At 45.9% G+C, this 12,240-nt stretch overlaps 1 protein-coding gene across 1 annotated transcript in view; it reads right to left on the bottom strand.

Moving 5' to 3' along the window:
* Positions 1-1,396: 1,396 nt before the first annotated feature.
* The window catches only part of BRAP (BRCA1 associated protein), a 14,358-nt gene continuing 3,514 nt past the window's right edge, over positions 1,397-12,240 (bottom strand). The window contains exons 4-11 of the mRNA XM_009334419.1: positions 11,902-12,015; positions 11,250-11,398; positions 8,929-9,004; positions 8,150-8,288; positions 7,547-7,656; positions 5,811-5,900; positions 3,793-3,896; positions 1,397-2,542 (exon numbers count right to left, since the gene is read on the bottom strand). Of these exons, the coding sequence (XP_009332694.1) occupies positions 2,182-2,542; positions 3,793-3,896; positions 5,811-5,900; positions 7,547-7,656; positions 8,150-8,288; positions 8,929-9,004; positions 11,250-11,398; positions 11,902-12,015 (1,143 nt within the window). The 3' untranslated portion in view covers positions 1,397-2,181. The remainder of the gene's footprint in view (positions 2,543-3,792; positions 3,897-5,810; positions 5,901-7,546; positions 7,657-8,149; positions 8,289-8,928; positions 9,005-11,249; positions 11,399-11,901; positions 12,016-12,240) is intronic.

The raw sequence follows: 12,240 nt of genomic DNA, 5'->3' as shown, positions 1-12,240 counted from the left end.
CCCCAACCCAAACATGACAAAGAGCTCGTTTGGACAGCTTTGCCTTTGAGTTAAAAAGTAGAAGACTTCAGAAAGAGTAAGTTGCATGTTTTGTCGTTCTCCCCGTCATCTCCTCCCTCCGCTTCCAGTTGAATACACAAACAAAAATACTGCACGCTCTTTTAATTTTCAATCGCGTTTTTTGAAAATGAATTCCAAGATACAGTACAGCATCTTAGTGCTCTACACAAAGCAAGCTTTCAGCAAAAGGTCAGAGGATCTTAGATGGTGTAAAAATATATCTTAAATAAAATAGTTTCTATAGGAGAGCAAGCCGTGTTGTACATCTCTAGGTCCTTAGAATAATTTACAGAAGGCAGAGGCCTGGTTGTACAATCCACACGCTAGAAAAGAGTTAGTGTACATTCATGCTACAAAGTTAGAAAAGGTAGAAGTTCCAGACGATTGGGGCAGATGTCCAAACCCAAGCAGTGGATGCAATGAGTGCACAAACAAGCGCCCTTTATTTCAAAGTGAGGAAGTTCAACACTTCCAGTCCATAAAGTCAGGAAGCAGATTATAACGACTCACCTTCCGAGAGTCACTCTATTTATTGTAACTCTTTCCTTTCAATTGGCCAAAAAGAACAACTTCTAGCAATAAAGGACTAGCTGTTTCATTTCTTTGTTCCAGTTTGGAGCTGGTAAGTCAGAGCTGCATTTTCAGTGTTACAGACTAAGATCAAGGCTGTTCCTGCAGTTTCAACAACAGAAAAAGATCATACTGTGGTCTGAAAAGACAACTGCGGGACTCCCCCAGCCATTTTTAATAAAGGATTAGCCTTTAAACGCTCAGATTGCTGAGCACAACACAGCTACCAGGACAGTCGCTTCTCCAGCCAGGGTAAAACTCTTCCCACCCCAGAGCATCAAGCCTGGTATATATATTCTAAGTAAAAACCAACAACAACAAAAAAAACCCAAACCAAACCCAGATTTGTCCTCAAATTTCCCTTACGGGATCTGCATACCTTTGCGGCAAATAACACAAAAGTTTTGCCAGCCGAGATTTTGGCCAGAGCCTCGTTTCAGAGCGGAACAGGCAGCGCTAGGTGACCACAGTAACTGGATACAACAGCTGCATCTAGCGGCGAGGGTCCAGTCGCAGGGCAGCGCGCTCCGCTCCGCAGCACCGCGGGGCCGGCAGCTACTGCAAAGGCTGGGTACAGGCATGTAGGAAGAGAGTTTGTAAAAACACTGCGTTAGTCATTCTCCTCACCTCGTTTTGAGGATTGCAGCACTGGAGCTTATGCCAACACACCCCTAGCGCAGCTCATGGAGGGAACGCATACGCGCCCCGCGCCAGGAGGATCAGAACACTGTGGCAGCTGTTAATATGCAGCGTGTACCAGTCTTTGCAAAGACGGCTCTATTTAATTTGTAGAAATGCCTGTAAAACAGCCCCGTTAAACAGTTTCCAGAATATAAAACTTCCATGCTTTCTGCCCCAAAGGCAGCAAGCTCCGGCCTTTCAAAGGCCATCTTTAAAATGAAGAAACGGATAGTAGCAAAGTCCCTTAAAGCGTTTAATATCCTAGATTACAAGCCTTCAGGACTCGTTCAGTTTCTTACACCACTAAGATGGTTTATTTTCCACACCTCACTCCTTTTTATTTCCAAACTACAGTTCTACTCCTGCACTAGCAGTTCTGCCGTGTCAGGACTGCACGTACTAAAAGGAGATGTATATAATCTAATTTACACTGTTTATTAAATAAAATAATTTCTTAATTGAGAATACCTTTAATCCAGGAGAAGAACTGGAGAAGCCTTACACACTGGGCCTAGCCTACTCTACAGCATCCCCTTAGAGAATGCGATGTTTAACACGTACACACCCACCCACCCCAAAACAGTACACTCTCCAAGATGAAAGTCAAATGCATGATAGGAGGGGCTTTGAAAAGGTCGGAAGGCAAAATGGTCATTAAGATCTGCCTAAAAATAGCTAAATAGTGCAGTGAAATGCTTTTAAATACCACAGACACCTCCATTGACTGGCAGCCAGTTTTACGAGCAGCTCTGAAGACAATTTCTAGCTGAGCTTTAGTGAACTGGGCGTTCCCAGCCGGAGTCCCAGGAGGTGAGCCTGGCCTACCACCAGCATGGCCCGTTCCAGGATGGGAGCAGGGCACTCCGATTTTCATTTGCCCCTCTTGCCACGGCCTCTCCTGGAAGAAGGTTTGCCCGTGCCCCCCGTGGAGGAGCTGGCAGAAGATGCCACTGCAATGTTGATCTGTCCTTCCTGAATCTCCTGTCGGGTCTCAGCTGGGAGGTGATTGATTTTCTGTTGTGTCTCTAAGTAGAACATGACATCCCGCAACTGCTCCTGGATCTCAGAGATCTGCAGGTCCTTCTGTTCGCAGGTTTCCTTTAACACTCTCTCCTCCTCCTTTAGTTTGTTCTGAAGCAAGGCTTGATTCGCTCGCAAACACTTGTTCAGTTCTTGCTCCTCCTTCAGCTCGTTGGAAAGTTTAGCCACTTTGTTATTCAGCTGAGAACACCTTACAAACAGAAGCACAAGTCAGGAAAGCAGTGCACTATACCAAGATCAAACACCATTGCATCCTTTTTATTTCCAATCCCTTAGGGCAACTGACCCCCAGCTGTCTCCAGCCCCACCAAGACCGCCTGGAACTTGGTTTTCTGGCAAAAGATGGGCGAGGGGAGGCAACACAAGAGGACTCCGAAATCCCCCCAGGATTTTCTACCCAGCTTAAGGCTTGCTAGCACCTGCTTGTCTGTATGGTGTTACCTGCATATGGAATAGGATGTTGCGAGGCAGAATCCCTTCCTTTGTCCCTCCAACTGCATAGCCTGGGAGAATCCCTTCCCTTGCAAGTTAGGCAATTCCATCTTGTACCAAAGGCCAACAGAGGTAACAGACAGGGGGTGTGGGAGCATGGGACTGTAACCTTGAACACGCACCTGCAACTTATGGAATAGGCGCCGAAAAGCGCACAGAGATTACATGGGGTCCTTAGAGAGCCGAGGACAATCAGGGCCTCCCAGATGCTGGCTCCCGCCACGCTCCGAGCACAAGACCCTGAAGATACCACTTCACTCGGAAGCAAGATGCTCCCACAAGGCTATCGGTAGCCTCGTGTTTCACAGACAGTGCTTCCCTGCTCCTAACAACGCAGTGCTTTTGCCCTGAAAGTTTGCCGGCCTCATACACAGACTCCTTTCCACTCATCAAGGTGAGCTGCATGAACTAGCTCACTAGCCTGGGTTTTCTGCTCCAACCAGGACTGCTGGAGAGGCAGCAGTGCCAGGGGCCTGGTGGGCTAGGAGGAACAGAGCACGCAGTCCCACCTAGGGAGCTGGAACACACTGATCTGCACAGTCCCCATGCTTGACATCTTTCATCTAGGCACTTCCTAAGATCTACATTTTTCTCTGTGCTGGGTGAGATGCCTCTGTTGAGCTGCCTTTCTTCTCCGCGGTTGTATCCGCCAATTGTGAAACAGACTGGCGTCTCCTTCTGAGCAGGCAGAGGAAGGATTACTGAATGCTAAATATGCAGACCATGTAAAAAGAGCCAAGAGCCCAAAAGCTGTGTTCCACTCAACAGGCACTTTCAATTTATGAACACCTACATAAATGAGAGCTTTTTTTAAAAATAAGCTGTGTTCTCAGTATACCAGTTTAAATAGCTCAAAATGGCCCAGGAATAGCAAGATTTTTTCTTTTTGGATGTCAGTGCGCGGAGTTTTAATGGCTGCATGGAACTAAACCTGGCAGCGGTACCCACTTCCTTTCGACAGACTGCTTTTCTTTGAGCAAGTCATTCAGCCTCTGTTCCAGACTGTCACACTTCTCAATGGTCTCTTTAAATTTGGTCTTCATGTTGTTAATCTGTAAAAACAAACACACAGGCATTTCAAAAGCGCACAGGTCCTGTGCACTTTCATTATGACATTCATTTTTCTGGAGTGGTTTCTAGACTTTGACCAATTACTATATCCAGGTAAGCAGAAGCTTTGAGTCACGAAAAGGCTTAATTTTGATGAAGACCCTCTGCATTTACAGTTCGCAGTACCCCAACGAGGAACCACGTTGCCGTGGAAGCTGCTCACACAGAGCAGCAACTCAGGCTGCAAATCTGCGCCAGGCACCCCATTCAAACAAAAGCTGCATCAGATCCTTAACTTCTTACTGACTGCAGTTAAGCATTCATTTAGCCATTCTCTCAGACTTTTTTGTATCTGTCAGCAAACTTAAATTTCCATCTTAAGGCTTTACAATGTCGGGCTTTTGCTCATTTTAAATTAAACCTCAAGTAAGTATGGTCAAAGTCTGAAAGTTAACATGCTACTTTGCTCAGCACTGACTCAGCAGCTTGCTGTCATAAGGCAGTGACCTACTGACACGAATATCTTACTCACGCAAAACGCAAACAGAAACACACGTACATTGGCTTCCTCTTCCCCTCTACTTCACAACTCGAGACTGCTACTGCTGAGGAAAACCAAGCTCTCATTCTCTAGGCACCGCACAGAACACGTCAAAGCCTCTAACGTAAGACTTACAGGAAATTTATAGACAGAAATACTTGTTTCCCCTATATTAGTGTCAAAAGCATGCTTGCATGTAGCAGAGACAGGAATTTAAAGGAAAAATGCCTTCCTGGAGGAGCAATCTGGATAAATGTCAGTGTCGGCACACATGGTGCCTTCACTGATGCCAGAGTCAATGCAGAGCAGGTTTTAAGCCTTCCGGCCTTAATCACTGAGTGTTTATGCAGCTGATGGTTAATTTGGGGAAGTAGCCTGGGCACTGATAATGGAATACACTGCATAGTGGCACTGATCCAGGCAAGACTTACATGGAGCGAGGGCCGTGAGTAAAATGTAAGGATCTTTAAACATGAAACCATATTTGGGGCATACATCACAGTTGTTTCACTTTGAAGTTGCTTTGTGGATCGTGTTTCCTGGTCATGTGCAAGACGATTTTTGCTATATCTTTTCCTTTTATAGGGCCCTCCATAAGATTTCTGGGACTGTTCTTTAGACCAAGGTCAATGACCATTATTTCAACAGTCATAATTTCTACATTGACGATGCTACTTAACTGCAGATACTAAATGGTTAATTAGAAGTCATGCAGAAAGTTCAGTTAAGGACTCAACCCTAAATCCTGACTCACTTGAAACCTAGTTGAAAGGATCTACGTAGAGTGAAACCATTAAAATATTCTCACTGGATTTTTGCTCATGACATTTTGAAGCAGTCCTGCCTACAGAATGCTTTATAGGACGAAACTCAACTTTTCCCAAAGGGTGATGAGGAGAGATGGAGGATCAAAAAGAAAGGGCAAATCAATACGCATTTGGAGCAGAAAGACTGCTACCACTTTCTGCAGCCGAGCAAATTAAAGTCATATTGTCTATGCTACACTAACCTTCCCTAGAGATACACGTCAGTGTGAGACGGATGGCATCGGCAAGCAGGGATCCTGCAGCAGCACGGACTTGTTTTCACCACTGCTGCAGTTTCCTGAGCAGCACATTTAAATCAACCTTCAATCTAGGTGGCAATCTACCTACTTCCGCACCACTGAGCAGCAAATTGCTAGATCTGAGCATCGAGATAAGGGATACGTCTTGGAGCCAATTTTCTCAGCTGGTAGTGAAACAAGCTACGCGAGGCCACGTCACGCAACGTTCAGGCTCTATGAGAGACGGAACAGCTCCATCTCCCATTTAACTTAACAGTGTCCAGGGGCCTGTTTCAGCAGAGTTTCACACACGCCCAGAGCAGAGCTCACCTCTTCAGCCGTATCCTTTTCTATTCGGACAATCTTGTTTTCCCAATAGATTCGCTGCGATTCCAGCTGGCTTGTTAGCAAATATGAGTACTACGAACACAGAAGATATACACAGAACAGTCAGCTTTTACATACGGGTGGCTATGCTGATTAAGAAGCCCAAAGGGCTCCAATATACAAATCAATTTAATCAGATGAAATTGAGCATACAGGACATTCTGAACATACGTGCAAACTGCAGATCCAGCAGATGTGTTTCACCAACTTGATTTCAAAATCAAATCACTTGATTTTTTTGAAGTCAAGGAAAGCCTTTAGAGCACAACAGCAAGGATCAAGTAAAAGTTCCGCCAAGCTGTACTCAGTATCACGCCACGAACTTTTGAAAGACGAGACCCATTTTTCATGGTAGTAGCAATAAATGTCTACAAGTTTTACACTCCACAGCAAAAGGAAGCATCAACCATCCCTGTCACAAGAGTCTGAGATCCCAAAGGCTGAGCTGCAGAGTTCCCCATTCACAGCCCAAAACCCAAGGCAGAAGGGTAAGTGCACATATCAAGCTTCACTGTAAGAACATCTCTGGGAAAGCATCCTCAGCTGTGAATAACTATTCACAATTATTGTTCTCCAACAAGTACAGCCCATTCCAATGTTATTTTGGCATCTGAACAAGGATATATGCCTTACATCCCGTCTTTTCACTTCTGGTTCTGCAAATGAGTTATGAGAAGGTTGGAAAATGTGATCATCTCTTATCTTCAGGCTAATAAGCACCAAATCAGGCATTCACTACAGAATTAAACATGTGCAAAAAGCCTTAAACACTCTCAGTAATATCAGAGCACCAGAATACACTGCCAAATTCATTCTCCCTAGAAACATTTAGATCTCATAAGCTAGATAGAGAGGCCTTGCAGACTTCAAGCACCAACCTCCCAGAAAAAAGGGTTAAAAACAGCTGGTTTAGCATCTAAGCCTTACTCAGAAAATTCATGGAAAAGCAACCAAATATTTATTTGAGCAAAAAGCTTAGAAAGTCTGGTCTCTATGGGCTGTTCCTCCTCAGATACCCTTGTGTCTAATGTGGCTGAGATCATGCTGCGGTATATCTGCTCAGCGGAGCAGTAATTTTGAGTTCCTCTCCTTTACCCTTCTGGTTACGATAGGAAAAGCTGGCCAACAGGTACAAAATAATCATTTGCTCTTCAAGAGAAGGGAGCAGAACAGGGCTGATATCAGACGAGCCCGTCAGCTTTCTTCGATAGCCAAGGTAAGCACACAGCTATGGATTCCTACATATTTGCTCAGTTTACAACCTAAACTACTCAAACTGACAGTTCCATACACATCCTGGCTCCTAAGCCAAGTCACAGATCCACTAGGAAGGGTCTGGTGAGTGAGTCTGGGCATTCGGACCCATTTTTCTCTCCAGTGACCTGAGTGCTTGTAGCAGCGTAACCAGCTAACCTTCAGTCTACCAGTGAACACAGGATGAAACTGCAGCCAGCTTACACTTAGCTGCATTGGCTCTGCAGAGCCAAGGAGAGTTTTTGGTTTTTTAAAAAAAAAAAAAAAGGCAGTAAAAACATCCTGCTTCTGCCTGAAGATGATTGCCTACATGCAGGCAGCAGGCCTGCTGCATAAGATGATGTAATTTTCCTGTAGTCATATCCGGATTTGAAACACTTTCACACAGCAGTACAACGCAGAGTCCAACAAGCCCAAATATTTACCTCTAATTGTAAGGCATCAATTTTCTCTTCCTGACACATATCTCCCTCGCATTCATACTGAACTATCTTCCCATCAGTTTTACTTGCAACCAGTCGATGGACGTAGTTATCTGAAGAGAGAAAATTCAACCACAGGGAGTTTTAGCTTAAGAACACCCAGGTTGACACCAGTGGAAATACTTTATGCAGCACAATTAACCATGCAGACTGCTGCCACAGCGTATTAGCAAGGCAGAAAGCCAACAACAGATGTATTTGTTATTTAGCAGACTTCGCACAGACACCTTACAGGATATTTATTACAACAGCCCATTCCCATACCTCAGGGCAAATTGATGGAAAGGGAGTAACAAACACATTCCACAGAGACAACAGGACTGCCCCGGTCCATTATAGAATCATGTTCTCTCTCCTCCATCTGCTACAGACCCACGAAAACTGCTATTAGGGAGGAGATGGATGTTCCCGGAAGACAAGGTACTAGTACAGATGCAAGCCCCTTAATCCCCAAGCAAACTCTATCACAAGAACTCTTACTAAGGGGTCCCGAAAGCCATTTTACAAACAAGGTCATCCTACAAAAGGGGAAGGCAGAGCGCCTACCTCCAGCGTAGTCCCAGACTCTGTGGTTGGTCAACTGCATTGCGTAGGTGTGCTGGGTCTCCTCAAAGTGTTTGTAAGCATGTCGACTCACGTACCGGCCACAGCCTATGTGCCCACATATTAAGCAGATCCAAAGGTTCTGTCAACAGAATGAGAAAGCTCTGTACATACAACACTCTCAAGCAGTGGTATCAGCGCTTTGAGAAAGCGTGATCTGACACCGGTGGCCTGCTGATGCTGTGTACATCCAGTCACTTCCTTAGAAAGCGAACAGCGTTTGCTTTCCTCCCCCTCCTTCTTTGAAGCCCTGCTCAGCTGGAAGGCTAAGAGAAGGAGGTACCTGCTCATTCAAGCCGATTACAAGCCTGCAGGTGCTGGGCACATTGATAGATTATCACAAGTATGGATGGAAGAATGGCCTTGACTAACGAACGAGGGACCTCAGCAGGACCACAAAAGCAAGCTCTGAAGAGCACATAGTAGAAGGGACCACCAAGTTCAGTGTTAGTTTAGCTGCCCCCTACCATGCTCATCACGCATGCTCTGATCAGCTTTATGTGCTAATACTTCTTTCTAAGAATCAGAAACATTTGTCAGAACAGGAAACCTGGGAGGTAAGATCCCTTCCCAGTACTGACTCCAACTCAAAAGGAAAGCAGATACACCACTGTGGTAAAATCAGCCCAAAAGCAGCCACAGAATTAACCCCAAAAGCAACTAGAGCAGCTGTGCAGTCAGATCTAGTCTAGATCTCACCCACCATCCACCCACCTACTTACTTCTTGAACTCCACACTCAAAACACTTGTTCTCTTCCACTGGCTCAGGCGTTTGGCAGTATCTGCAGACAGGACACCTAGAGGGCAATAAGCATCATGATTAGAGACAAGGAGCCCCATCTTAATATTACTGTAATTAAAAGGAGGGCCAGAGAGCTCAAAGTAAATGCCTTATGCAGTGGGATGCTCCTTATGTGCGCACATCTCTCGGCTCACATTTACCCCACTCAAATTTGCCTCCATTCCACACAAGGCTGCTGTTTTAAAAGCCAGTAAGTGACAGCAGAACAAAGAACAGTTCTTCCAAAGCCATTTCACAGTCTCAGCTTGATCTGGTTTTGCTGCAGTCCAGGTGTAGAGAACATCTGCAACCAAAAGCCTCAGTGGGGTTGCCAGCAACCTCAGCCTCTGCCAGTAAGCAAAAAAGCCACGACCGAGCTCAAGAAACACTTCCCTGCCTCAGCCATAAATATTGCAAGAAGCACTTGTATAGATGTGTCACACATCTCTAAACATTGCTCCTCCGGACTGCTGCCAACCGACATCTTCAGTTCTCCATTACCTGCAGGGTTTTATGCAGCAGCTACACACTGTTGTGGAAGGATGCTGTAACTACACATTGCTGAGGACAGCCAAATAACAGAGGGAGGTACCTACGCTTTGTAAACATACCTTAGTACTTAAAACAACCCTAAGGAGATGAGGAGATGCTTCAATTTCACCCCAACCCAATGGATTCGGTCTCAGCCGATTCCAGGAAGAATATCTGTAACTGTACCCTGAAAGAATCAGTAGCAGGCACCCCACTATCATTTCTTTTGAAACTATACCAGTGTGCTGCCAGAAAGACAGAAGACCCAAGACCAGAAGGAACCTTTGTCCAGACCCTAAGCACTAGAAGCTCAGCTAGGGAGCGGGGTAACTGAGGCTGTGCATCCTGTTGCCAGGACTGTTTATGTTTTTTTCATTAGCTGCTGATTAAGCTACAGAAATATTCAAGGGAGGAGACAATTGGATTGCAGTCAGCTTTCTATACAAATTCAGGCACTTACAGCTTCCGTGGCGCCTAAGCAAAGTGGACAGGGATTTTCTTTTATCGTTCTTCTAGACTGGGAGCATAAGTTCTGCTTAAATTGTGTATTAGGTATTTAAGTGCTATTTTGGATCTTGCTCCCGCACGGGCTAAGCTCCACTGCTTCAAATTTAAAGTGGTTTTGATTTATGGAGCAAAGCAGCCCATAAACTTGAATAGCTACAAATCTGATTAATCTTACCCAGGTTCTGTTACTTTGGCTTACGAATGATATACAGATGGCTAAAATTCTCCTCACACTCCATCAGAGCATCAGGCAATCACAGTACCAGTGACAGAGAAGAAAACACAGTGAAGATCTGCAGCCTTCTGCTGCAGTATCTATGGCTGCCTGATGTGCAGTAAAACAGCAAACAGTGTCCAGAAGAATGCAAAATATGCACAATTGATAGCAGCACCTGGGTGCCAGTCAGGGGGTCTGCAGTCAGGAGCTCAGACACACTGAAATCCCCATCTACAGGGATGTGAAGGATGGTAAGAGCAAGAAAAGGAAAGGCTAGCGGTTGTGAAAAGAAGAGCTGCTTTAAGGACAGATGCAGGTCCGACCCCCAGCCTGCCCAGTGCCACGGAGGGTCTCCCTGAGCCAGTGACACGGCCTCCCATCACTCAGCCCGTACCCGCCTGGGATAATACAGCTTGCCTAGAGCAGCTGCCTCCCCTTCCCAATTTACCGAGTGATCCTGTCATCGTCTCTTCCTTCCCCGCCTCCCTTCTGTCTCACTTTCCAGTCCTGTCCCCCCGTACACCTGCTCTTGCCCAGCTCTTCTTCATCCTCTCCCAGCATCTCAGTGAGACAGGCAAGACTGCTGCCCTGCAGGGCTCCCAGAAGGACTCCTAAGCCCCGGCCAGGTGTGCACATCTGCCTACAGCGCAGCCTCAGCTATGCCGAGGAAACGAATGACTGAACAGGCACACAAGACCGAGTGAAACAGGGCTGTGTGCGCATCCAATGTTGTTTACCCCAGTATTTTTATCCTACAATATTTTAAAATAATCAGCATTACTCTACAACTCCCTTCTTGCCTTAGCAGTGAGGCCCAGGGGAAACACTGTTCAATTACTTTTGGCGGGGAGATTTCTCTCTGGGAGTCCCTTAATGGGAAAAAAGAGCATTAGAACTTGCAGTAATTCCTGCCCCCACACTCTGATGAGCAGAACCAGTCTTGTCAGCATGTAACCACCACGCTCAAACAGCGTCTTAGATGTGGAAATAAAGAAAAGCCTCTTACGTGGTGTCCTCCCACCGCTGCAGACACTGGCTATGAAAGCTGTGGTTGCACAGCGTGGTAAGGATCCCGTTCACGGACTCATCCATCCTCTCCAGGCACACTGTGCACTTCGGGAGCTCTGTCAGATCCATCACAGGCAGGCTGGCCCCCTTCAAAAGGACAAGCAGAGACAAATTGCTCAGCACCTTCCAATCACCATACATTAAGCACCCACATAAGAAAAAGTCAAATTTCTCTCTCATTACTGCTGGCGCTAGGGTACAAAAACGCTACAAAGTAATCCTGTGAGCCTACACAGCAGTTAGAAATTTATTGAAAAAGAAAGTGATCCACAACATTCAATAGACCGCAGCCAGAATCCTCTCGACAGCATGGGCTCGGTGCAGCTGCTGCATCTGCCACCAGCCCCATTCTGTTTTCTGGATTCACTAGATCTACTACCCACGGCAGGTTCAGATCAGAGACGCTGCAGTGGCGAGGCATGAAGCCCACGAAATCACCAAACAAACTCTCCCAAGTAGAAAAAGCACTGGAACGGGAAATGGGGTTTGGGTTGATACAGTTAAGCCGTTCTGGCAGCGTTCTGCCCAGTCCAAATAATACTGTGAAAATTCTCTGAAGGGCAGGGAAAACAAAACAAAACAAAACTTACATCTTCTGATTTGAAGACTTCAGCCCTTTCCACGTACACCAGCTGGCAAACATCCTCCTCTATCGAGTTGAACTGCCGCCCATTGCATGCCATATAAAAGCTATCTGCATCAGCCTATGCACAAAACAAAGGAAGCCAGTTAAAAAGAGAGAACTCGCAGCTGATACAACCGAGGAAGAGGAGGAGAAATCTGCTGTATCCTCTCTTCTCCCCTCCGCCAAGCCCTGTAATACCAGAGGAGATATTTCAGAGAGCCAGCTCCTGCCAGCAGGCATTGCATCTTGGCAGTGGGTTTAGCGTTACCACTTGAAGATAAGAAGTGAAGTTCACAGAAATGAC

The sequence above is a fragment of the Pygoscelis adeliae genome, unplaced genomic scaffold, assembly GCF_000699105.1.
Source record: "Pygoscelis adeliae isolate BGI_AS28 unplaced genomic scaffold, ASM69910v1 Scaffold262, whole genome shotgun sequence".
NCBI classification, from domain to species: domain Eukaryota; kingdom Metazoa; phylum Chordata; class Aves; order Sphenisciformes; family Spheniscidae; genus Pygoscelis; species Pygoscelis adeliae.
The sequence above is the reverse complement of the archived record's forward strand: the minus strand, read 5'-3'. Positions and strand labels throughout refer to the sequence as shown.